We start from the raw sequence: 27,658 nt of genomic DNA, 5'->3' as shown, positions 1-27,658 counted from the left end.
CGTCTTATAATCTAGAGAATACGGTGTTTCCCCAACATATCACGGATACTTCCAGCAACAGTAGTCGTGCGGTGTACATAGCATCATATTTCAGAGACAACACACAAATGCATTCATTGCACGCTTGTCTGAGCAATTAAATAGCAATGATAAATTGCTCTGTGTGCGCACTTGACTATGATGGGAGGCGAGTAGAGGATGCTATTGTTGCTAGCATTTACAATCGCTGTCGATTTTGCCAAAGATAATGTTTGTTATTCTTGTTCTAAATGTGGCATGTTATTTATAATGTTTTCGGCAGAAGGCAGAAGAGAACGAACTAACCCCGTGGTGATGTTACCATCACTCTCGCAAATGAGACACATATCGGTTCTCGTGTGTTCTGTGCTGTACTTTAATTTTGAAATCGTGCAATGGTAAGTACAAAAATAATGTCCGAACCGGTTTACTGTGCGTCTGATTTAACTTTTATTTTACATTGATGTGTAGTGAGAGCGCCATCGCGTATAATTTATATTTGTCGTGTGGTAGTTGTTTATGTTTTTCCTTATTTTTTTTGCTTTTTTTGGCATTGTTGTGAGACCCAAGTGACTCTTGCAAACGAGACCCATCTTGGTCCTTGGTCTCGTCAGTTCTCACCTGGTCAAAATCAACTCAGCCTTCAACGATCTCACGCACTGACCAGCGCGGTGAAGTATGGTCAAACGACCGCCACACGACGTGTTACTTCAGATTGTAAATGTTGTGGCTTTCTTTGCTCTCCAACACACCGGTGTTGCTGTACTGGTAACGCGTTAATTGGCACATTCGGGTTTACGTGACGAACCTTACTGTGTCGGGTGGTGGCGGGTTTCACGACACATTCATATTAACGCGATCTAACACCCCCACCTCCCCCCACAACAACCGATATTGTGGCTACATCGCCTTTGGACCAGACCGTTTGGGCCACAGTGCGGCACTTATTAGGCGAGCGTCGTTCAGTGCGAGACGGGTGGCGAGGCGGGGAGCGAGGGCTTACACACACACACAGGGTCACCGTGGCAACGCGAATCGAGACGCTCACGGGAGGAGGTGGTGGTGGTGGTTGTTGGTTGTTGTTGGTGGTGGTTGTTGGTGGTGGTGTGCTCGCTGCCCTGTGCCAAACTCTCTGTTGCCCGTGCTCCAGGGGGGAAGGAGTCCCGAGCGAGAGATGACGACGACCCATGAGCAGCAGCAGCAGCAGGACGAGACTCTGCTCGCCATCGTGACGCTCTTCTCCTCGCTGCCTGCCAAGCGGCAGGGAGACGCCCTCACGCGCCTCTATCACACCTGCCAGGTGAGATAGAGACGCTCTCACGCGCCTCTATCACACCTGCCAGGTGAGATAGAGACGCTCTCACACGCCTCTATCACACCTGCCAGGTGAGATAGAGACGCTCTCACGCGCCTCTATCACACCTGCCAGGTGAGATAGAGACGCTCTCACACGCCTCTATCACACCTGTCAGGTGAGATAGAGACGCTCTCACGCGCCTCTATCACACCTGCCAGGTGAGATAGAGACGCTCTCACGCGCCTCTATCACACCTGCCAGGTGAGATAGAGACGCTCTCACACGCCTCTATCACACCTGCCAGGTGAGATAGAGACGCTCTCACGCGCCTCTATCACACCTGCCAGGTGAGATAGAGACGCTCTCACGTGCCTCTATCACACCTGCCAGGTGAGATAGAGACGCTCTCACGCGCCTCTATTACACCTGCCAGGTGAGACGTATCGGCCCTAGGGGTGTGTGTGTCTGTATGTATGTATATCTGTACGTGTGTATGTATATCTGTGTGTATGTATGTGTGTATGTACATCTGTATGTAAGTGTGTATGTATGTATATGTGTCTGTGTGTATGTCTGTCTGTATGTAGGTATATCTGTTTGTATGTGTGTATTTATGTGTGTATGTATATCTGTATGTGTGTATGTATATCTGTGTGTATGTATGTGTCTGTGTGTATGTCTGTCTGTGTCTGTATGTGTGTATGTATATGTGTGTATGTATATGTGTCTGTGTGTATGTCTGTCTGTGTGTATGTATATCTGTATGTATGTATATCTGTGTGTATGTATGTGTGTATGTATATCTGTATTATGTATATGTGTTTGTGTGTATGTCTGTCTGTATGTAAGTATATCTGTTTGTATGTGTGTATGTATATCTGTATGTATGTGTGTATGTATATCTGTGTATATGTATATCTATGTATATGTGTCTGTGTGTATGTCTGTCTGTATGTAGGTATGTCATTTTGTATGTGTATGTATATCTGTGTGTATGTATGTGTGTATGTATATCTGTATGTATGTGTGTATGTATATCTGTGTATGCATATCTGTGTGTATGTATATGTGTCTATGTGTATGTCTGTATGTATGTCTGTATGTATGTGTGTATGTATATCTGTATGTATATCTGTGTGTTGGAGAGTTGTAGGTGCAGCGGTTAGCGCTACAAACCTGGCGACCTGATTTCGATTCCCTCTCGCAGCCAACATCAGTGGCGATTATCTGAACCGGTCCTGGGCCTCCCCTAGGTCGACTCATCCTCAAATGAGTACCTGGTGCGATGTGTAAACATCGCCACTGAGGAGACAAAGGCGGCCGGGCGTGGTGTTGGCCACCGACCCCCTCGCGTGCCGTGCCGGCCTTCATAGGTGCCCGCTAACAGCACTTGCCCCGACAGTGTGTAGTAGGGGGGGGACTGTTGTCTTTGTGTTGCACAGTAATAGAGGGCCCGCATAGGGTGCGTAGGCCAGCAGTCATCTCAGTCAGTCGACCCATGGCACGTGCTGGGTCTGCCCCGTGACCTCCTGCCAGCGGGCGTTCGACACTCCACGTGGCCTTAAAGTGGTGCACCTAGCCTGGCACAGACGCCGCGGGGACGTCACCGCCACTTAGTGGCGAGCGGCGGTTGTTGTTTGTTGAACTTCTTTCGCACCGTAACGTGGCCAACCACGCGCTAATCGGAGGTGCGGGGGAAGGGCAACTAAACACAAAAAGCAGTTCTAAATAGATGTGTTTATTATGTACGTGTACAGTGGCGAGATTTTGACTACCTTGCCTGGTGGGTTCGACCCTGACGCCTGTATATGTTAAACTTATAAGCGAAGCAAGCAAAAGCCTAGAAGCCCCATGTAGCTCAACAGGGCCCCGAGATAATTAATTGACAAGGGTGTACTAACATATCATCTCGAATTCAAATCCTAATAAACACAACTACGCGGATTAGCGAACGACTGTCACCCCTATCGCACAAGCATTGCTCCATTCACCTTGACTCTATCCTCCTACCATAATTATTATTACATCGTCGTCATCATCATCACCATCACGATCATATCCAGCGATGCGGAGGCCACGTGTCTCTGCCCCCGCTTAGCCGCAGCAGCTGCGGGAGGCGTTTGCTTCGCTCCGACTGCTGCTCCTGGTCGACCCCGTCCGCTCGCTGCCCGCCGAGCTGGCCGAGCGGGTTCTGGCGCTCCTGGGACCCGCCGATCTGTGCCACGTGGCCCTCTGCAGCCGCGTGTGGAGAGAGCGGGCCAACAGCGACGTTCTCTGGTGGGTTCTACACTCCCCCCCCATCCACCATCCACCACCCTTCCCAGGTGAAGAGCGAGACTTTGAGATGCAGCCAGTTCCACAACTCCAGATCTCACAAAGCCTGCTGCAGGACACGTTTGTTGCTTAGCAGTCAAACAAAATTGTTGAATTCTCACAGCTGGAATGGAGTGAAACGCCAAATTGAAGATAATTAGTTTTTGTGCAGTCATTGGTTACTGGGCTGAGACCATAAACTTGCTCCACTTAAAAAGTCAGTTTAATCAATGTCAGGTGACACTCCTATTCGAACCCAAATCGAGAATAGGGCCACTATACACTCAACTTAAATAATTTTCTGGCCGATTGGAGGGGCCATATAAGCTGTGCCGAGTGTGTGCCCATTTGCTAGGCGATCTAGCCCAACCCTGCTGTTAATCTATGTTGTACATATACATCCTGCCCATGTTGTTAATTCTATATAATATATGTTTGAGTTGGGTTGGGAGGCTCCATCTTACCGTGGATCTCGAATGTGATGGGCATCCAATGTGATGCTGAAGGGCAGGATGGATGAATTATTAACAGCTATTGTGACGTCTACCAACGGCTGAATCACATGGAATGCACTTGATCTCATCATATCTCGGTAGCTAAACAGGATTCATTCTGGACAGTCGTGGGATGGATTTCCACCAGCAGAATTCGGTGTCGCAAAATCCATTGTTGTAGGGTGCTTTCGCACTCCCACATCCGTGTTACTGTGTTGCTCCACACAGGAAGAGGCTGTGTGCGGCACGGGGATGGCTCCACCTTGGCACGGATCAACTCCTCGTTGAGACCCAACGCTCCCACTGCTCAGCTACAGGTACACATAGACAGGGGCGGAGCCAGGGCGGGTGACAGGGGTGACATTCTGCGTATGAGTGTACGACACTCGGTCGGGCGGACTCCGTGCAACTGTATTGTCAGAGTGTGTCGCTAACCGATGGCGTCTAGTTCAACAGCCTGACTCTCTAATCATTCTTGAAATTAAAATTTGTTGAATGTCACCCCGGCCTGAAATCCTGGCTCCGCCCCTGCACATAGACACATCCAGAGCCTCCATGAGCCCTACGGAATAAAAACGGCAACAGTGAGTAATCACACGCTAGCCATTTTATGGGCAGCGTGGGGCAGCGATACATTGTTGAACCGTGATTCTATGTCCCCGTGTCAACGTTCCCTGCCTTAACCAACCGGCACAAACCAGCGTGGTAAAGTTTGACCCACATGGTGAGGGGAGACCCTCATCCAGCAATGGATTGACAAAGGGCTCTATGTGTACATGCACATTGCTTTTGCGTTGAACAGGGCCGTTTCTTGAAATACCATCTGGTCGCCAATCCTCGCCTAGTCCGAAAGGCACATTGGCTGATGGACTAAAGTCATTTATGATTTTGACGTGCAGAGATAAATGTAAATCTGTTTAATGAATGTTAAAATGATAAACATATGATGCATTTATGATGAACTTTTTTCGCACCGTACGTAGCCAACCATGCTAATCGGAGGTGCGGGGGAAGGGCAATGATGATGATCGGATGGGCGTATTGACAAACTGACAGAGGGCTGTCACAATGACACTGGCAACACTGACGATTAATGATGCATGACAATGGTTGTGGTCAGGGTTTAATTTCCCACCCAGTCATTTGGCGACTCCAATAGGCCTCTCAACTGGCAGTCACAACCACAGTGAGAGGTATATACTGGCTGTGGTTCGCCAGATGAAAAATATGTTATGGGTCACCAAACCGCACAAAGCTGGGTGAAATTAATCCCTGATTGCGCTGGTGACATTATTCCAGAATTTTGATTTAAAGCTTTCGTTACTGCAGGGATTCATATTCTTGATTCTTTCGGTAAAGTCACGTCTAAGGGAAAGAATAAAATAATAAAAATATTAAACAATAAAATTTGAATGAAGTGCCGGTTATTTTTGATAAAATAACCGCCACTTTTTTTTCAAATTTTCTTGCTGTGGTTTTCACACCTGATGATGGTTGATTGTGTTGCAGTCGAAACGTCGTGAGAATTTTATTGTTTTATAATTTTATTATTTTTTTGCTTCCCTTATACGTGACTTTACCGAAAGAATCAAGGATATTATTCCAGAAGACATGATTATGGACTTAAATTAAAATATTTGTTTTATATGCAGAGAAAATGTACCTTCAAATTGTGAACGGATGATGAACAGATGATGATAATAATCAGACGATGATCAGCCGTAGCGAGTAGTATACTAGACGTGGTGCGCAGGGGTGCATAAATAATGTCCGAGTCGCCAACCCCGGACAGGCGCGGTTGAATTGAATCCCTGGTTGTGGTGGTGGTGGTGGTGACTCTGCAGCCCGCACCAGCCCCACGTACACAGACCACAGCATCCGCGACACGGGGGGGCGCTCGCTCGCGCCCACGTGCCACTGGAAGCGCGTCCACGCGCGCGCCACTCACCTGAGCGCCAATTGGGCGCGTGGGCGGTACGCGGTGGAGCGCGCACTCCGAGGGCACGGCGACCGCGTCACGTGCCTCGACTGCGATGGTGAGATGCCCGCGAACCCTTGAACTCGTCTCAAAATCGCCGCTGCCTGCAGTCCCCCGACTAGGCAGTCACTCGCAATGCACACCTCATCCTGGCACATTCCTGCCTGCCTCGCCTGGTATACAGGAGGCCGTGGGTTCGATCCCAACCTTGACGCCTGTATATTTGGAGTTTGCATGTTCTCCCTGTGGTCACGTGGGTTTTCTCCGGGTCCTCCGGTTTTTCCCCTCACCTTTAGAAACATGCGTTTAGAGTATTTGGCTGAAATAAATTTGCACATGATAAGCCACTTCGTTGAGCTATCATGTATGTTAGTTTCATTTAACCGGGTGGTGGTGGCTACGCACGCGACCTGTAATCCAGCACTGTGGAGGCAGCGAGGGTTGGCGGATCACACAAATGTTTTTGAAATTCACATCCCGTGGGCGTCGATGAGGCTCGCGAGGAAAAGGCAGCACAGCAAATGTGGACCTCGCCTGTTAAGTCTGTATGGGATAGAGTGTTGTCCCATCACACGCATTGGCTTTCTCTGGGTTCCCCGTTTTTCACCTACATATAAACACTGAATAATTGGCCAATGACACCTTCATATATAACCGTGGAGGGCCACAAAGCTTGGGCAATCATTGGCACCGGCTGACCACATGGCTTCCTTCCAGCTTATCTGTGGTTCCTCCTCGTGCCTCTGAGTCATGCTGTTTCTTCGAGCGTAAGCGGATACTGAGTGTGTAATAAGGTAATGTTATTATAGTGTGCATAGACAATATTGTTGTTTTAGAAATAGTTCCAGGAGGTCATCTTCTGAGGGGGGCATTCTCTGACACAGGGCGATGCACTGCCAAATGGTGATTTTTTTAAAGTCATGGCAAGATGCCAACTTATCAATTAAATATAATTGGCAGGAAAACAAGTTGATAAAACTCTTAAGCAAAGCGTCATCACGATGAACGGAAATAGCAACGTCACAACCCGAACGGCCCCATAATGAGATTCAAATGGCACGCCATCTGTCGGATCAAGCACACAGCTAAAATTCCTGGCGGAAAAAAATCCTTGAAAAGTGAAGAGAGAAACGACATGCGTACAAGCATTATTGATTGCGTTGTGGATAAGGTTGACACTTACCCTGGTTTCCACAGGATCATCCCCTTTTTGAGTGTAGCTGTCCTGGGAAGTGATCTACGTTTTCCCAGGTCATTACAATTCCTGGTGTTTGTCAGTTGTGTAATAATACACTGCTAATGACAATACCATTTATATGTAATTCTTCCCTCTTCCGCAATTGTTAGACATTATTCTTCTGCCCATGATATGTCGTTGTTTTTAGTTTTTTTGTACCTTAAGGGGAGGCAACCCGAGCTGTGGTAATGCTCATTTATCCAGGGCGCATGCGGGAATGGGTGCGATGCAGCTGCTAAATTCAGGCATTGCAAGCGTGAGTTGTGAGAGTGAAACGAGCGTTGAGGCGTCAGCCTGAGTCCCGAGGCTAATCGGCAAACGGACCGGATAAGAGAAATCACGGTGCACTAAGAGCACTGCGTGCATAACTATATCAGAACGGTCCCCGATTCCAGTCCTGCTACGTTTGCACAGAGGGGGAATGATAGTTAACGTGGGCTTAGGGACAAATAGGTTCAATACCGGGACTGTATGAATCTATGTATATAAATCAAACATTACAGTAAATATCATGGTACAGTTACTCGTGTGACCAGAGTTTGAGTCTCGGTCATGGCTAAGATCGGTGACAAGTGATATTAGAACTAGTTTTGGCTTCCACTCCCGACGTGAGTCCTGACCACCGGCCATCACTGTCAATGTTACCATCGTCACTTATAGCGGCATGTCCTGCCCAACGCCACGTGCGCACGCTTGGCTACGTGCGGGGCAAAATAAGTTCAGCATAATACTTTAATGAACATGTTTAATAATGTCATTACCCTGTGTATGTTCTCTAACAAAACGAAACACATCCGAAGACAAGCACACATTAGGTAGTATCATAAAATCCATGCACACGTGATTTTTCTTCCTTGTTTTTTTTTCCCTTTTGTAAAATGATCCCACAATGATTGTTTTTGGGGTACACTTTGTGAACTTGCGGTGAGGGTCGTTGGGGCTGTCATCTCTGCAAGGGGAGGAGGAGTGCAGTTTTCACTCGGCAGAGGCTGTTATTTCGGTTCCACACAAATTAATCAAACATAAAGGGAGAGAGAGAAAATGACGATGAGAGTTTGTCAGCTGCTAGGCTGGGGTGCGAGTGCATATTGAGCGAGGTCTCTGCAAATAGAGCGGAGCCGGAGCAGGTCCGCGAGCTCAGCGGTAGAGCGAGCAGCTCACAATCAGAAGGGTGCGAGCTAATATCGTGTAGGTTGGAGATTGGGGGGCTAGTTCATATAAAATGTGAGGAAGTCAAGTGATTGTGTTCTGGATAAGCTCCTGCCCCCCCCCCCCCAGCCATAGGAATGTGGAATTTCGCCCACTGACTCAGGGCTGTAAACGGGAGATGAGCACTGCCTCAATGCTAATTGGAGCAGGAATTGACTCTAAGTTGACTTTGCAAAGAATACATGTATGAGGCTGATTATAGAAAGGGGAAGATTTTTTTTTTACTATTATTGTATGCATGAAATTGAACATTTAATTTGCTCACCAGGGATTTGTAAGTGTCTTGAGATGCATTAGCCGCTATGTCAATTCAAATCGCATTTTATTATTGTGTGTGGCTGGCTGCAGGTCTGAGCTTCGGAAATAGAAAATGTGTGAATTCGTAAGCGATTATAAGTGCACTCTCCACACTTAATTTCTCACCAGACATTTTCTTGGTCGCGCTTATAGATTGGGGGGAGGCACGTGACTCGTAGCCACAGCCATAACGAGAGATATACTGGATGTTGTGTACCGTGCGCACACACATTTTCCAGGTGGCCAACCCAGACTATAAAGACAGTCCCCGGGTTACGGACGGGTTAGGTTCCCAAGAACGATGCGTAACCCGAATTTTCCGTATGTCGGAAACTGAACAATTGTCCTCCTAAAATCAAGATGAATTCCATTTACCTTCGTCCTAGTGAAGCTAGAGTGAGGCGTAAGGCTCCACGGTATTCATCCGCAACCTCCACGTGCTGCACTACTTGCGCTTACACAACTAACGCAAACGTTTCCACGCATTTATTGTTTTTACATGATTTATGGGAGCTTTTTCATAAGGGACTGTTTGTAATGTGATCCGACTAATGTCTAGCCATGGCCAACACCAGTGGCAATTGATATCTGACTGTGGCCTGGTTTTGCCCGAGGTCAACTCAGCCTAAAATAATACACTCAAGCAGTTTGATATAAAACAAACACGGATATCTAAGTGACGGGAGCGATGAACAAAACCACTCACACATGCGCCATCGGCTGACTTAATACACTAGGTGTCCTACTAAGAGCACTTTCTTGAATGTTAAGTGTATCTAAAATAAAATGTACGCCAAGACTCATCAGTAATTTTATTCGAAAAAAAATGAGTATGACATGTGATGGCTGTCTAAATATATTTTTCGCGGGCGGGGTGGATGGGGGGGGCGGAAGGGGTGGGTGTAGGGGAGGCAATCGCCCATTCCCCCCCTTCCCCTGTGCGCCTCTAGTTATGATGACGACGATGATGATGCCGACGACGGTACTTGCTATGTATATATGTATGTGTTTTGAACTTCTTTCGCACCTTACATAGCCAACCATGATAATCGGGGAAGGACAACAAACTAAAGACCAACAGCAGTTCTAGATGATTTAAAAGTGCGCCTCCGATTATGACGACGACGATGATGACGACGATGATGACGATGACGACGAGGGTACTTGGTGGCCCGCCGCTCCGCGTTGGCCCACAGGCAAGTGGCTGGTGAGCGGCAGCGTGGACGGCACGGCGCGCGTGTGGCGCGTGGCCACCTCGGAGTGCGCGCACGTGCTCGCCCGGCACACGGACGCCGTCAACGCCGTGCGGGTCAGGGTAAGCGCTGCTGCGCCCTCGGTCAAATACACACGAGGCGTGCATTTGCATCGTCAGTGGTCTGGTGTCATCTGTGCCATCCACTCCCACCCGCCTTACCCACCCACCGCTTCCTCCCATTAGCTCAGATAAATAAGATTTGACGGTACTCTCTATCGCTAATAAGAACAGTGGGAACAGAGAGGTGCGTGGCCACGTGGTTCAGAGGTCGCCAGAGCGTTGAGCTGGCACGCCTGAAAATATTGGCTTCGCATCCGGGTTGCCCTGCCAGGCACGATGTCGTCCCACCGTTTGTTGCATTCGGAGATTCTTTTTTTTTATTTTCCAGTTGTAAGGAAGGTGACTGCTTCTCGGTGGCTGGGATGGTGGCGGTGGTGGTGTGATCCTCGATCGCACGACAGGCGTGCGCCCCCAACGCCGGCCTGGCACGTACGGTGACGCGTGCGTGTCGCGTGTGCAGGCCGGGGTGGTGCTCACGGGCTGTTCCGACTCCCTCATCCGCGTCTTCAATGCAGCGACGGGCGAGTGCACACGTGCCCTCATGGGCCACTCGGCCGCCGTCGATCACCTCTGCTACGACGGAGCGAGGCTTCTGAGCGCGAGTGCGGACAGGTGAAGCACACGCACCAGTAAACTTAAACCATTTTTTTTTCATTTTACCATCTATGATCCACTGAGCTATGTAGCTCTTTTTCAGAAGCGACCTGGCCACAAATTATAGGTCAACGAAGTGGCTTATCACGCGGAAATTGATAGTAGCAGTCAAATGCTCTAAACGCATGATTCTGAATGTGGAGAGAAAATACCGGAGGACCCGGAAAAAATCCACGCGACCATGGGCAGAACATGCCAAAACCAAATATATACAGGCATCCGGGTGGCGATCGAACCCACAACCTCCTGTATACCGGGCAGGGTAGTTAACATCTCACCAGCACTGATGGCCTGTATCATCAATGTAATCATCAGCAGTAACAGCAGCAGCCTTGTTCAATCCACTGCTGGATGAAGGCCTCGCCAAGTCGCCGCCATCTAAATCCTCCGATGTAATAATCCAGCCAGCACCTGCCCACAAACTGATTTAGTTGCTCCGTCTCCCCGGTGGACGTACACACGTTCCGCTATTCAATTGCTGCTCCTCCGTCATGATCCTTGAGTGTAAGATTAATTTCTTCCGTCTCACGTGTCCTGCCCAAGCCCGCCTATCTTTTCTTAAGAATTTGAATGATGTCATACACCTACCTGCGTACGTTCTCAATTACCAATGTTTCTCTTCAAGCATGCATTTCTCCGTGTTTATTACTGGATGATATGCCCATGAACTATTATGTCTCTCTGTCCATCCGTCTGTCCCATCTCATATTCACAACAACTCAAAAACTACCGATAACCCAGTTGCTATGAAACTTACCACAGTTCAGGCAAAACAATTGGCCATATCTCTGTATGCTTTTGGGAAAGACTGCAAAACAAACACAATCTATTGGAAAGGACGTTCAAAATATTCCTCATTCCTGAGATGCCACTGCAATTACACACTATATAGACCCATATTATATGTTCCGAAGTAAAATGGCCTAAAAGGGCATTTCACTCTCACTAGCGTTGTTCACAGCTCTCCGATGTGTTTTCGGTTATATTGTACACGTTATAAAAAAACAAAACACCATGTTTTCTTTGAGCAAAAACAGACAATGTGCCACGTGTTTAAAAATAGATGCATCCTAAAATAGGTGCAATACAAAAAAGTCTGAAGCGTGGCGTGAGTACATCGCAGCATGAAGATACTGAAACTCACTCGCCTGGCAAATTCCCTGCCCTGCTGCTCAGGGACTACGATAGACTCGGCAGACGAGTGCAATTGCGCTTGAACATCAAAGTTTTAGCTGTCAAAATCACAAAAGAAACATTCGCTTTTGATGCACGCAGCAAGTTGGCTTTAAAGGGAACGCGACGCGTATTTGCAAAGCACCGTGCCGGCACTGCCGATGGCCTGATGCAGCGTTTCCACGGCTGTTGGAAAATAAACCCCGGGCCGGGACGAGCCACTCTCGGTACAGCTCGGTGGGTCAAATCTGTCTGCTACGAAGGGACATTCCGCGAAACTTCGCCAAATGCAGTTAGCTTCGCAACGTTCGAGTCGTGGTTCATTCAGCGCGTGCGTAAATCGCCGAGCCATGCGATGGCGTCCCCGTCGGCTACGTGAAATCGCCGCAGACCTCCGCTGAACCGAATCAGTGGACAGTCATCATCAATCGACGACGACGATGCGCGAAAATGTTTTTTGCACAGTGCCACAGCAGCAGTGTAGTTTGTCACGAAGACCCCAAGGGGTGGAGGTTCGCCTCGCAGAGACCTCCTCGCCCTGTGTCCGGAACCTGCCCAAGCAGGGCCCACTGAGGGCGTGGCAGGGTGAAGGCAGGTGGGCAGACTGTGGGATCCACGATAACGGGACGGGTTTATCTGGTGAACAAAGAGGCACCAGCAATGTATGGATGTAAGTATGTTCAATTTCTTTCGCACCGTACGCAGCCAACCGCGCTCATTGGAGGTGCGGGGTAATGACAACAAACTAAACACAAAAAGCAGTTCTAGATGATGATTTAAAAGTGCACAGCTCCAGTGGCTTCCTAATATCGGAAAGAAGAGCATTCCAGACGGCCGCAGAAGTGCATCTGAAAGCGCGCGAGGCGGTGACCACCTTTGTTTTTTTTTGACGAGGAGAGGATGGGCAGTTTAGATGGCATCATGACCTGAAGGAGAGATTCCTTGACCATTAATATTCAGGAAGTCTCTCTGAGTCTAAAACAATTATTGAACGATGAATGTTGTAAGGGTGGGCACTCGGGTGTGAGTGGGATATTTCCGAGCGTTAAAGGGACGGTATTTCCGATTGCGGAGGTCCTCGGAGGAGACGTGAAAGTGCCTGGAAAGTTCCGCGCTGAGAGTGGAGGACGGGGAACTTTGTGTCGGAGCGAGCGAAGATGCGGCCGCTGTCAAGGTGGTGCTGCAGAGTGGTGTCAGGGGAGACCGGGGAGAATGGACGGACGCTTTTATGGGGGGGGGGGGGGGGGGCGTTTCTAACATCGCAAAGTTGTAGAGCGTTATCGTTGTCGATGATATAGAGTTAAAAGTGTATCCGTTCCTTCAGACATTATCTTGCCGGTAGGCTGAGGCTGGAAACGCTACGGCACTGATTCCTCCGTGAATATTTCCTAATAATTACTGAAGGAAGCTTTGTTTCCACGCGATAGTACAAATTGAAAATCAGCCTCGACAACAACAAAAGTTTTAGCCGTTCGCTGCATTAAGGCTTCGGTTAATGATGGGATAAAAAAACAAAAAGACAAAGATCCTGGTGTAGCCTACACAGACTATTGGGGCAAGTGCTGTTAGCAACCACCTATGCATAGGCTGGCACGGCGCATGAGGGCGTGGTGCGGTCAGGACCATGCATGCCCAGCCGCCTTTGTCTCCCCGGTTTCGATGCTTACAAACACCGGATACTAATTTAAGGCTGTGTCGCTCTGGATGATGCCCAGGGTCGGCTCAGATGTAAAACTATGTCACCACTCGATGTTAGCCGGGTTCATAATGTTGTGTACAACCTCTGCACCGCTGTTTACTTAAATAATGAGTCTGGTGATCGCTACAAAGGGGAATCTTTGTATTTTCCCATAAAAAAATTGTCAGCTAACATTAATCCACTGCTGGATGAATGCCTCCCCAAAGCCACCACGAACCTGGGAATCGACTATACATCTCGCTCGATAACCATTAGCGATGACACACGTACATTAATGATGGTACACAAATACAAAGATGCCCAATATAGGCTTAACGGGACTGTTGGGGCAAGGGCTGCTCGCGAGCACCTATGAAGGCCAGCACGACACACGAGGGGGTGGGTGGCCAGCACCACGCCTTTGTCTTTCTAGTGGAGATGTTTACACAGCACACCGGGTACTCGTTTGAGGCTGAGTCGAGCTAGGGGAGGCCCAGGACCGGTTCAGATAATCGTCACTGGTGTTGACAATGAGCGGGAATTGAACTCTGGTCCCCGGGCTCGTAGCGCAGCACGCTCACAGTTACACTACTGCTCCCCTACTAACAAAAGTACCCCCACACACACACACAGAGCGTGCATGTGTGCGCATGTGTGCATGTAGGACCGTGCGCGTGTGGGCGGTCAAAGGCGGCAAGTGCTTGCACATTCTCCGTGGGCATGAAGACGAGATACAGGTGGGGGCCAACTCATACCATCCCATACTGGCCTCGAAAGCCAATAGGCCAACACCACGCACAGCCATCTTTATCTCATCAGTGGTGATGTTTACACACCACACCAGGTACTCATTTGAGGCTGAGTCAACCTTAGGGCAGGCCCAGGACCGGTTCAGATAATCGTCACCGGTGTTGGCCGTGAGTGGGAATCGAACTTGGGTCCCCACTTTCGTAGCGCAGGGTAGCGCTAACCGCGACACAACCGCTCCACACACACTCACTTTCACATGCACACAAACACTCACTCGCAGCACGAGGCTGACTCATTACATCTCGCGGAGGATCGCTCCATTGAACAAAATAATTCCATGGTTCAGTTTGCAAGTGCGAGGTCGTGTTTTAAGTCAATGTAAAAAAACAAATTGGAACCTGCTTTGTAAGTGGGGGTGCTCGTAAGTCGGTAAGTCGAGGACTGCCTGTGAAGTCATTTGTACGAAAACTAAAATTACAAAATATTTCTGGCACATTGCATTCTGGGTAACCCCGTTGCAATGAGGACAACACGACCATAACAATCGTTTGATTAAAATTACATGTAAATTGTATCCTAATGCTCCATATAGGCTAATGGAGTGAACAAAAATACGCAAGCAAGACAAAACAACAAACAATACAGACGAGTAGATAAACACCGAGATGGCTTCTTGCGTCGAATCGTGGCCCTGCATTGCACAAATGTATCTGGCAGTGAGTCAATTAGTTGCCTACTTAAAATTCAGAAGGAGACTCAACCTGAGACCAATGGCCATACAGTTGGCAATAGAAGAGAGACGGGGCTGTGAACGAACTGCAGCGAGTTTGGCCGTAGAAAATGATTGAGCGTAGTGTCATCGCGGGTTCACGCTCACAATGCAATAGCATACGTGAAAACAATACGAGAAAGGTCAAATGTGTGGGAGGACGCTGCTTGGGCTGAACAACTCTGAGCTTCACTGCCAGTGCCTCGTGTTTCTTGCCCACTGCCCCGTCACTGGCAGGCCCTTCAGCAGTGTGGACTGCTGGCCCTCAGCGCGTCCTGGGACTGCAGCCTGCGACTGTGGGACACGGAGCGCGGCGTGTGCCAGACCATCCTCAGGGGTCACTCCGAAGGTATGCCATCAACTGGAGTGTGTGTACCTGCTAGGCTCGCCGCGATATGCGTGTATGTTGGACTTCTTTTGCACCGTACGCAGCCAACCGTGCTAATCGGAGGTGCCGGGGAAGGACAATAATGCATCCACGACGACGATACGTCGTATGATATGGCTTCCACGATAAATCGAAACGTCCAATTTTACTGAATATTATTTTTTTATCGTTATTATCGTTGCTCATTCGATACAATTGATTAACTTCTTGACAAAATATTATTGAAATAACACACTCAACAATTTAAGTGATCGATAAATCGCTAATGTCCATCATTAAAGCCGTGCTTTGCAACATTTCCCGGAGGAAGTGAAGGCATGTCTGTTTATATCATTCAAGTCATTTTCGTAATTCGTGTAATGATGTATTTACATGTTGCGTAAGCCAGCCAGAATGTTATGAGGCTGGGTGACCACCATCCACGCCAGGTTGGCATGCACTGCTGCGGGACTGTTGCAATGTGACATCAACAAAGGGCCTTGCAGAAAAATCCATCGTTGTACTGTAATTCAATGCTCCCGTATATATGGACGTATTGGTGGTACACCGGTGCAGCATAACACACCAGTCCTCATAAAACAGTCTAAAATATAAATTTGAATCAGCACATCTGTTTGTCAGTCTTTAATTGACCCTGTCCACAGGTTTGACTCGATTTAAAGGTTTATTCAGTCTACTGAGACTTGCGAAGAAAGGGTCAATATTGGCCGTTGATTTGGGTCCGTTGAATGGAGGAACCGTTCGTCCAAGTTTAAGGCATGAAGAATAAAATCTGCCTTTGGAACACGGAGCCAGCCAATCGTCATCAGGCTGGGTGCTGCTATACGGCAACAGACTGTGAAGCTTCTTCGTGTTCAGCCGCTCATATAAAGATTTGTCTTCCGGCTGCTTTCACATCACGAGAACTGATTTTGACTCGCACCACCACCCCTGAAGATGTTCTTACCGGGGTTGCAAATTGCGGGAAAATAAATAATTGAGTGCGAAAATTTAGCTTTTTAAAATATATATATACACCGTGAACCACCGGTGTGCCGCCAATATGAGCATACGAATATCCACGTTCCCCAGCTCGCCCTGAAGTATGGTCGCATTAATTACCACGACCCGTACGGCGTGGGGGGGGGGGGGGGGGGGCTCATCCAGCAGTGGATAGACCCGCACGCATTGTGTTGTAGCTAATTTAAATCGCCAGAGAATACCCCAACAAGAACAAGAAAAAAAACATTCTGGGTTTTATAATACCTTTGAGCTCAATTACAATTCGGCTCACCAACTGCGCATTTCAAATTCAATCCCCAGGGTAGCAGTTCTTGGCCGAATGTGATCACATCTAACCCAGGTGTTAAAAAGCATTGACGTCATCTTGCACGGCACAGAGCCAGAAACCCCTCCGTTAAGCCTGATAATATGAGTCGGAGAAAATTGCCACTTCAAAAAAATGCTAAATAAATGACAGCAGGGCGATGTTAAATATTAAACATTGGGCTTCGGTACCAAGACCACTCTGTATATGACTCCAGTGAGACATTGTCAATAGGATCCACACGAGTTCCTTTTCTCAAAGCTATCATACCAGAATTAAATAGTGTGGCCACTCTGCTGCAGATGACACGTCTCACGTTGTGTGCAGTGTATATGTCATGGCTATCTTGGGAAAGTGGGGGCGCAGTGCTTCGCGCATTGTGCTTTGAACCTGCTACCCCGAGTTCAATTCCTGGCCATGGCGAACATCAGTGGCGAGTGATACTTTAACCCTTCCTGAGCACCCTCTTCAAACCACATGGTGAAATATGGTCAACACACCCCCTTGATTGACACAGCATGATGAGGCATCAGTGTTGTGGGTGTCTTCACCATGAATTGCACCTTGTCTGCTCAGATCCCATGATATATCATGAGTAGGCTAGTGCCAAAAAAATAAAATACGGTAGAAGCCCTCTTAGTGCTGCAGACACTAAATGTAAACAAGAGGGTTTAGTCTTCATCGAGAGCAAAACTGCACCCTGTAGGTCGGCTCTAACAGGGCCATATTCTCAGTCGTGGCTTGGCTCTGGCTCGGCTCAGTACTGAGCCACTCGGTTGCTTTCAGAGATGCGTGAGCGAGCGGCGGCTCAGCCACGGCTCTGCTCACTCTCAGCTCACGGAAATCCTGAGCCTGGCTGGGGGACCATGCTCAGAGCCGGCTCAAGGTTAAGCGTGGCTTCGTTGAGCCGGCTCGCTTAAGTCAGGGCCAACACGCCTGGGACATCCAGGGGACCGGGAATAGGGGCCAAACAGTATCGAAACGTCGTGAGTTTTTTAAAATTATTTCTTAATTATTTTTTATTTTATTTTTTATCTACGTGACTTTACCGAAAAAAACATAGAATATGAATTCCTGCAGTCACGAAAGTTTTAAGTAAAATTTTTCCAAAAATCCATAATAAAAAGCTATTTGTTTTGGCTGTGTCGGGCGGTGGCAGGTTTAAGGACATATTCATATTTACGCAATCTAACCCCCAAAAAAACCTTTGTTATGGGTAATATTGGTCGGGAAAGCCTCCGTGTTGAACATTATCAAAAGAATGCGGCTGCTGCGCCTGTCCGCAGCGGTGTACTGCTGCCAGTTCGACCTGGCGCGCGTGGTGAGCGGCGGGGGTGATGGCCTCGTCGTGGTGTGGAGCACCACGAGTGGGGAGCGCCTGGCCACGTGCACGGGCCACACGGAGGAGGTGGTGAGTGGCGGCGTCGGTGTGGCACGGATGAGCTCATCTTTCTGATCCAAAACGGCTCAAGCCTCCCGTATATCACCTGACTTGTGTGGCTATCCCCACTCTCAATCCCTTCCCTTCTCCCCACCGCCCGCTGTGAAAACAGACGCTGCACCGTGCAGCGTCCAGGCCCTTGTGCAGCCTCTCCCTGTCCCCATATTTTCTGACCTTTTGCTCCAGTTTTTTTTCTGTTCTTTTCCCATCCCTTTCATCTCATTTCCCATTCTTTCTCTTCTCTCTTCCTTTTCCCGTTCCCTTTGCTCATTCATACCATCCTTGACTCTTACTTTTCCTTCCCGCGGTGTGTGCCATGGATACAAAGCTGCTAGTTCATAAAGCAGACTTGTATTGATTCACACACACACCCTTCTCTGGCGATTTGATTAACAGTTCACTTCTATTTGAAAACGCGGCTGAGTACCACTCAGCCATAGGCCGCTCTGCAAGAGAGACCTGCGGAGTATCATATCCCTGCAGCTGTAAGCTCACGCCACTGCTGGAAGAAGGGTCTCCACTCGAGGGAGCTCGAGAAGGCCCCTTCTATACCGTATCGCGGTCTACTCTTCCGCATTCATTTCCATATATTCGGCGTAAATCATAACATCATTTGTTCTCCAGAAAACAAATTGATGCATATGTATGGCGAGTGCAAGGATTGAATCGGTGAGCCCGATGTATTGCTGCGTGCCTGGCAGGCATGTAATTGGTACATTTTGGGTTAATCAAGTGTGAACACGAACACACCTCGGTACATGTATCGCGAACATGAAAATATTGTTTTTTATTTACTACATCGTTACATGCCTAGCAGCCGATTGGGTGTATATTGTGGGCACTCCCACTTCTCACAAGTGTTCGCAGGGCTGTGCCTTTACCTTTACAGTAACATTGGGTGGAATAAATGAGGACATTACCGTTTGAAAGAACCGAATGTTTTGGTGGCCAGGCATGCAAAATTCACAGTCGTGCTTTTGGACTTTCATCAACATTTCAAAGTCACCTGTGCCTCTTGGTTTTCACAGTACTGCCTCGCCTACAATGAAAATGTCATCTGTTCAGGATCTGCCGACAGTTCCATCCGGGTGTGGAATTTTCAAGGTCTGTACCTGCACACGCTGTCAACAAAAGCCGCCCAAATCGCCACTCTTCCGGTTGTTTTGAGATAGGGGCCGTCCATAAATGACGTCACGCACCTAGGGGTGGGGTCAGACATTTGTGACGATGTGTGACGAGGGGGGGGGGTGATAAATGTGACGTCACGTCAAAATGCGCAACTTTAAATAAATATAGACAACACGTTCTATTTAATTAAATAGACTTTTTAATAAATGTTTTCTCCTACAACATCAGAGTGCAGCGCCACATTAAATACGCACTACAATGTGACAATAGTTTAAAGCGATTTGAAGCATGTTTTGGGGGGGGGCAGAGCTTTGTGACGTCATATTTGAGGGGGGGTCTGACTTTTTGTGACGCCGTGTGACGATGGGGGGGGGGGTCAAAAATCGTCCAAAATCGCGTGACGTCATTTATGGACGGCCCCTTAACACTTCATCCGTTTGCAAAACGACGCTATGATGATGGCGATGGCAGCGATAACGATGCGTTAACCACAGCAACAACATCTGTTTCCATTCGAAAGAACAAAAAGTCACCCGGCTGTTTTATTTCACACCGGACGCCTCTGGATGAAAAGGACCAAACAAGGAAATGCGCGTCGGTCAAACCTCGTCAGACGAGCCTCATCACGAAGACGGTGAAACGGAAAAGACCGAGGGGGCCTCTTTGCCGTGACCTTTTTTTTGCGTTTTGCTCGTTTGGCCACTTCGCTGCCTGTTTTTGATCAGCGGCCGCTACGACTGTAGGGGTTGCCGGTCGACATCAAACAGGCGTCACGGTGGAAGGCTACGTCCACAAAAGTGTCGACGGCGCAGACGTCTCATCTTTGCGCTTCCAACGCGGCACGGAGGCACGGAGGAGAAGGCGGGCGGGCGGGCCTCGTGCAGCGAGTAGTCGTCCGTGATTCATCCCTCTCACGATTCAATGAATTGTCACAATCATAGGGCGTGTAAGAATGGTGACGTAAATAAAAAAAAAAGTGAATGGTGCGGCCCTGCATTTGTCTGGCTCACGACGCTGCTGGCGGAAGGCCTCCACTAGAGGGAGCTCCAGAGAGAGCTCCATGTAGTCTAGAGGGTACTTTAGCCTACTCTTCCACAGTGGCCAGATGTGTTTGAAGAGGTGGGAGTGTATTTTAAGAGGTTGGAGCACACACACTTTTAAGTATAGGCATGTACGATTACATTCGACTATAGCATCACTCACTACATTGCACTTGAGCCCCATATGCTGCTGTACCAATCGCAATTTGCTCACTGAGCCTAGTACCAGTGGCCAGCTGTATATGGCAATAACAACAATTAATTTGTGTTATACACGAGCTACTTCATGCATCGAGCTGCTTAAAACATTTTGAGTGGAGCGGTGGCATTGTGGTTATGCATCCTGCGTGATAAAATCGGTGATCTGAGTTTGTCACCCGGCCAAGGCGAGTATCAGTGATATGGTCTTGGGCCTCCTTTTTACACTGATCAGCGCAGTGAAGTATAGGTCAACAACCCCCATAATCATCATGACACGGAGAGGCTTTCATTCAGAAGTGGATTGACGATGGGTCTGTACATTATTATTATTCCATGAGAACACCGCTAATCCACTAAATCAGTGCTTATTGGGAGAGACGGAACACAGGGAGCGACGGAATTAAACTCGTTTATGAAGAAAAAAAAAGAAATACCAACGGACCTCAAGAGCAGTCTCTCTGGCAGACATTGATAGGCAACGTGCTGAATTAATTACAGTATGCTTCTTCAATAACCAATGTGGTGGATGGAGAGCACGGGAGGTGCTGGGCATGGGGCCCCAGGTAGTGCAAAGTGGCACCCAGAGTCCTTATAAATAATCGTGATAATTATAATCTAAAATTAATGTCTTCTAAAACACGAATCTTATTAGCATATAACGAGTCACTTCATATCTATCATAATTTATTGGTCTCCATCTCCACTATCAGTTTGTCTTCTCTCATCTCAACAGGATTTGGGTTTTTGTTTTAATGGGGGTACCACCACCACCACCGGGGGTGGTCTTTTTTCAGGTGGAGCCACTGTGAACACGGACGTGCTGGGATTTACCCGCGCGAGGCTCGATAGCGCGTGGCGTCACCACCTTGTTGCCTGCAGCAAAGCCACGAACGCGTTTCCAATGATCGCCGTCGCCGTTCGCCACTTAAGTAGCGGTGACAACACCGCAGCGCCTCCCCCAGGCTCGGCACGCTTTGAGGCCACGTGAAATGTTGAAGACCGGCTGGCAGGAGGCTCTTAGGCAGACCCACGTGTTTTTTGAGTTAGCTCAGAGGTCGTCGCCAACCCACGGCCCCAGCCCCACAAGCGGCTCTTTAAGGACTTCTTGGTGAGGTTATTTATGAACGACCACCGTTTCGTATTCATATTCATTGCGGCTCTTGAAATATTTCGGTTACCGGACCCCTGGGTTAACTGAATGAGATAGCTGGCAGACACGCAACGTGTGTACTCGGCGCGCCAAATTTACGATAATCACGTCTGGAAACATGAAGAAATGTGCCAGGTAGATGTCAAATCTGGCTATTTCGAGAGTATTTTTATTTTATTTCTAGCAGAAGGTGGCCATACCCATTGGGAACCCCACTCACAGGAGGCAGTCATGTGAGTCGGGCACGTCAGAGCACCGAGCTGGCACCGCTAGGTTCCTGGGTCAAAATCCTGGCAGCCGCCTACAATGAAATCAAGTTCTCACGTGGGGTGAGCTAACAGTCTCAGCATGGTCACCGATGAATTATAAAAAAGTATCCGTCATGTTATACGTGATGTTGGACTTAATTTCGGCTGGGACAAGCTATGAGAATTGAAAATGTTGGCTTCACTGGCACGTGACGATAAAGAGGGATTCAGAGGTCAATGAAAGAGACTTCAGAAGGAGCCTTCTTATCTCATACACCGGAGTTGTGCTCCAACACAGGGTGGTGCACTGCTCGCCGTGAGGGTTCATAACAGAAACACAGTACATTTGTTTCATAGCATGACACTAATGAGACAAATTTAATAGTCAGCCACTGGCTGATATTGCCGGTGATCTTGCCGCTGCTGGTATTATTATTCTGATATTATTCTTGTCGCTGCTGGTATTATTATTATTATTCTGGTATTATTCTTGTCGCTGCTGGTGTTATTATTGTTATTATTCTGGTATTATTGTTGTTGCTGCTGGTGTTATTATTATTCTGGTATTATTCTTGTTGCTGCTGGTGTTATTATTATTCTGGTATTATTGTTGTTGCTGCTGGTATTATTATTATTATTCTGGTATTATTCTTGTCGCTGCTGCTGTTGGCATTTCTGGTGCCGCCGCTGCTGTCGGTATCGCTGGCGACGTTACTGCCGCTGTCTGGTATTGGTGCTCGTGCTGCCGTGCCTATGGCTGACGAGCGTGAGCGTGACAACCGGGCACGCGACACGTCTGCGTGCAGGGCGCTGCCTCTTCACTCTGCACGAGCACGTGGGGGTGGTGTTGTGCCTGCACCTCCTCCGCGACCGGCTCGTCAGCGGCGGCAACCGCAAGAAAATCGTCGTGTGGGACGTGAAGGTTAGAGCCGCGTCACGCGATCCGAGCGGTGGCGCGTTCGCCGCTTGTTGCAAGAGGTTCAGCGGCTGCCCGAGTTGATGCTGCGCGTGCGTATTAACTGTCAAATACTATGCCACGTCTGCTTCATAGTGGATATTTTAAAAAAATGTTATTACACTTCAACAAGAGTCTGATACAAAGCGCTGGTTTACCGAACGAGCGGGGGAACATACATTCCGCAAACAGCCGCGCGAGTTCGATGCGACACGGCCAAGTGAAGGGGGACATGGTGGACGTTAAAGATCCCACGAGATACCACGGCTAGGCCATTCGTGCAGGGCGTTATGGTTCACCACGTTGGTCGTGACATTTTGATAAATTACTCGCAAATTACTTCATTGGCAATATAAAAAAAATAGCAACGTAGATTCATACTGACAGACCGGTGCTGCGTACAACCTGTGTACAACCTGTGTACAACCTGTGCCACACTGGGACAGCTGCCACTCGGGGTCCCCTCGGCTACTCTGCAGCAGGGTGGTTGTAATGGTTGAGACGAGATGTGGCGTGAGGCGTTTTTATCATCCTAATTTCATGGAAATGCCCATGTCTCCAGTAGTGTTGCAATAATGACTAATTTGAATTATAATAATTTCATAATTTACATTCATAAAGTGCCCTGAAACAATATTTCTCAGGGGCACTATCGAGTGTGCAGGCAGTGCAACTGCTCCGGCGGCCACGGGCTGGAGGGGTCAGGCCACCGGGCTACAGAGAGGGGCTAATGGACACGGAGACCTCATCGCTGTCCTTGCACTAACACCCATAACAACACCCACACAACCAGGCTGCACCACACTGCATTCCCACCCCTCTTGTTCGAGGCTATATTTCATGGGTGCCCACAGTGAGCGCTTTCGGGGATGAACTGAGTATCTTTGCATTTGAGCCAGACACGGTGGCAAGCGCCCCGTTCGCCAGCGCTTGAGAGGCAAGGCTTGGTGGATCGCGCACGTTGGTGGAACCTGCATCATCACCGTACGTACCGCTTGTCTCGGTTCACAGAATGGCCGCCTGCTGAACGTGGTGCACAGAAACCCGTCGCTGCTCCACCGCATGTGGGTGAGCGAAACCGCCGTGGTGATAGCCTCCCCAGAAGCGCCGGGCACGCTCACCCTCCTCACCTACTGGTGAGCGCCTCGTCGGAGCCGAGTCGAAAGGGAGGAGGCCGGTCCAGCCTCGAGACGCCCACGGGCGCCGCGGCAAACCGATGGTGCGGCTATCGAGCGCGCGGGCGGTGCGACTGCACCAGGGTCTGCCAGGCCTGGAGGAGTCCGGGCGCCGGGTTACGAAGGTCAAAATTGGACGCAGCACCACATTGCATTTAATTCCTTGCGCCAGGGCCTGTGCCAACCACGCTACGCCCACCGGACTTAACCGTTCCCCTGCAGAGACACAGAGCGGTGTCTCTGCAGCCAGCAACTTGTCTGCCAGCATTCTCACTTTACATTCGTAGCTTATGTCATTCATCCCAGAAGCCCCAACACTGTATTTGGTTGTACTGCGTTTGAAATGATTGTTAAACCTCAACAGAAATAACTGCTGCTGAAAACAATATCAAAGTGCCTTTAATGCACGTTTTATTTTTGTTTTTTTTGCGATTAATAAAATCAATAGGGATATCAGCTTGGAAAATGTTTACATTACATTCCACTGAATATGTTTGTGAGACATGTAATTGACTGATGAGCAACCGCACCGGTCCACTGGATATGATGAATTCAAGTACTGCAATGATGTAAATCAAGCTTTTAACCATTCTCACATAAATTATACACCCTTGTTTACATTGACATACATTATACAACCCTGTTCACATCTACAGTCCATACATTGATTTCAGACACAGGACGCCGCCACAGCGGTGTGATGGGTCAGGACACCGTAGTGGACTTGCAATCCAGAGGACGCCGGTTCAATTCCATCTTCTGTTGCAGCCGTTAAAATATGGACAAGATTCTTGATTTCCTCCGACACCGTCCACCCAGCACGATTTACATTTGAGCAAAATTCATTAAATACGAACATTGACAACCGCAATGATTAAATTGTTTTTTTTTACATCCAACAATTAGATCCGATGGTGCGGTAACTTAAATTGAGTGCTCAGTTCAACGACGGCACGTCACGTGCACAGTTTTCGCCTCCCGAAACGGAGGCTGCACGAGGGATTCGTTTTTCATGGGATATTTTCCAGACACCAACCCCAGATAACTCGAGCTGAAATTAAGCCCCCCCCGCCCCCTGGGTTCTACGTTTAAAAAAAATCACACAGGAGCGTTCCCGTACCCAGCGGTTTGTCGGTGAATCAGAATTAAGTCAGTCGGCAGCCGTTTTGAAAGACCTCCGGATAGCACGATTTGGCCACGTTACGGTGTGCGAAAGAAGTTCAACGCGCGGTAACACAGACACACACACAGTGGGCGTCCCTCGGTCTGTCTGCGCATCTCGGTGGTAGTTGTTTTTTTGTTGTTGCCAGCACTCATCTCTATGCACAGCAGCGCCTCTGGGAGGGAGCAACTCGCACCGGTGGCACGGCACTGAGGAAACACTGCGGCAAACATTGGCTTGGCCGTCCAAGTGGCTCAAGGGGCCCCCGGATTCACGAATAAAGAAAGAACGATCCATCAAAGAACACCTCGAATTCGATTCCCAATCAATGTCGAAGTTAATTCAAATGCAAAAAAAAGCAATGCACATCTCGCATTCCTATCTTGGCTGTATCTCCCTTATCTCATCTTCATATGTTTATAATTAAAAATCGAAAAAAGAACGTAAGCTGATTATGGTTTTAAAAAGCCAATAAATGCCTCTCATCGCGATCTTGTCTGCTCGTATCTTCTCTCATACCACCGTGCAGTTATATCATCTGCTGCTCTCTCCCCTGCCTGCATGGGCGTTCTCTTTTGTCTGCATCGCTTCTGTCATGCACGACGGATGCGATCAACGGAAATGGAGGAGAGGCCTGAAAAATATTTCTGCTTATGGCCTCCCACTGGGCTAGCAACCACCACTGCTCCCCCACCCCACCACTCTCCCTTTATAAATGATGCATGGAGGTTGCAGGCTCGTGGGGGACTGCTCGACAATCGCACACACGGGGACAAGGAGGGCTGGTGGTGGGGGCGGAGGTAGCCGCCTGCATGAGCTGGTCCACGTGGCTGTGTGGGGCGGTTGTGCACACAACAACGAGCGGAGCGCGAGTGGGCACGGTGGTGGGGAGTGGACCTGGTGCCTCCCTGCCGGTCGTCATCATTTCGCACCTCCTATTGGCGCGCGGTTGGCTACGTACGGCGCGAAAGAAGTTCGGCGCGCGTACATCTCGGTCAGTCAACCCATGGGCACCTGGGTCTGTTCCGTGACGCTCCTGTCAGTGAGCCTTCGACAGTTCACGTGGCCTCAAGGTGCACCTAGCCTGGCACAAGCGCGCCGTGGTGACATTGCTATGCAGGGCAGAGAGCTGCTGCTGACTGGCAGCTGCGTGTACGCCCTCGCCGTTATATTAAGTACGTGTGATCGGGGTGAATACAAAATGTAGTATTTGTGCACGTTGCAAGTGATTGATTATTAAATATGATTGTTGTTTGTAATGTTAGGTTAGAAACACTTCGTCTGTGCTCCCCAGTTGCCTGGGTGAAAAGTTGCGTGATAAGTTTTGCCCAATACTGGCCAGCTGGTTCCAAAAACTTAATACACCAAGCTAATTCTCTGCAGATTTCCATAGATCAGTCACGTACTTAATGTCACGTACTTAATGGCACGTTCATTCCCTTCCGAAGAACAGTCCAGCCTTTTGCCCCGTCCAAGGAAGTTTTTGCTCTTCACTTTAGTCCAGTCACCCATTTGTGTTGCACGGTGCAACTGACGTTTTCCATTGATGTTCACTTATCCGACCTCTTATCTGCTTATATGCCCCAGCGAGACGGATCTGTACCGGTGTTCTGTTCTGCAAATATTGTGTTCAATCGATGGGCTATGGGTGTCACGTGATGAGACCATGAATCTCACGCAGCAGTGCAAGCCCTTCGTGATCGAGAATGGCCCACGCAAGCGGACACTGCAGAGCTACCTCTGAGTTACCTTCAAGTCACTAAGTCCATTCAATAGACGGGGGGCATCACTTTTCCACCAGCCCTGAAATATGAGAGTGATGTTTGTCATGACGGGCAAAGCAATTAAGCCAAATTAATTCAAGAAGCAAAAATTTATGTGTTGGGGTTGCTTGTACAGTCATTGGCGACCGGGCTGAGTTCATCAACTCAGCACACTTGAGATCCTGGTTAAGTCAAAAACTCTTTCGATCAATCAATTTTTGAACGTGTTATTATTTTGATGGAATAAAAAATATCTTACGTTTAAGCAAGTTGGGTCAAAAATAATTCCGAAGAAGGCGGTCATTACACCCTAATTTACGAACCGAACAAATTTCAGCGCTGCGTTTGTTGTTGTGGCATTCATGTTTAAAAAAAATAAAGTGATTTGTATCTGCAATGCATGTGTGGCCCTGCATGCAGACGTGAAGACATAGGTGGTGTTGCAGCACACACATGTATAACAATTGATCTGAAGCTAGGCAATTAGTGACATTGGGGTGGATTACTTTTGTAAGCAAT

General features: G+C 48.5%; 1 protein-coding gene across 1 annotated transcript; it reads left to right on the top strand.

Moving 5' to 3' along the window:
- Positions 1 to 1,016: 1,016 nt before the first annotated feature.
- Positions 1,017 to 25,867, top strand: LOC116948303 (uncharacterized). Its single transcript, XM_076071442.1, has 13 exons — positions 1,017 to 1,318; positions 3,414 to 3,592; positions 4,351 to 4,439; positions 5,967 to 6,158; positions 10,040 to 10,158; positions 10,619 to 10,770; positions 14,328 to 14,400; positions 15,420 to 15,531; positions 18,163 to 18,287; positions 19,346 to 19,421; positions 22,891 to 23,006; positions 24,051 to 24,175; positions 25,525 to 25,867. The coding sequence occupies exons 1-13, from the start codon at positions 1,193 to 1,195 to the stop codon at positions 25,655 to 25,657; spliced, it is 1,617 nt and encodes a 538-aa protein (XP_075927557.1). The 5' UTR covers positions 1,017 to 1,192; the 3' UTR covers positions 25,658 to 25,867.
- Positions 25,868 to 27,658: the final 1,791 nt, after the last annotated feature.

This window comes from Petromyzon marinus, chromosome 33, assembly GCF_048934315.1.
Source record: "Petromyzon marinus isolate PM22_M1 ecotype Great Lakes invasive population chromosome 33, UKy_Petmar_22M1.pri1.0, whole genome shotgun sequence".
NCBI lineage: Eukaryota > Metazoa > Chordata > Hyperoartia > Petromyzontiformes > Petromyzontidae > Petromyzon > Petromyzon marinus.
This window is presented reverse-complemented; position numbering and strand designations above follow the sequence as displayed.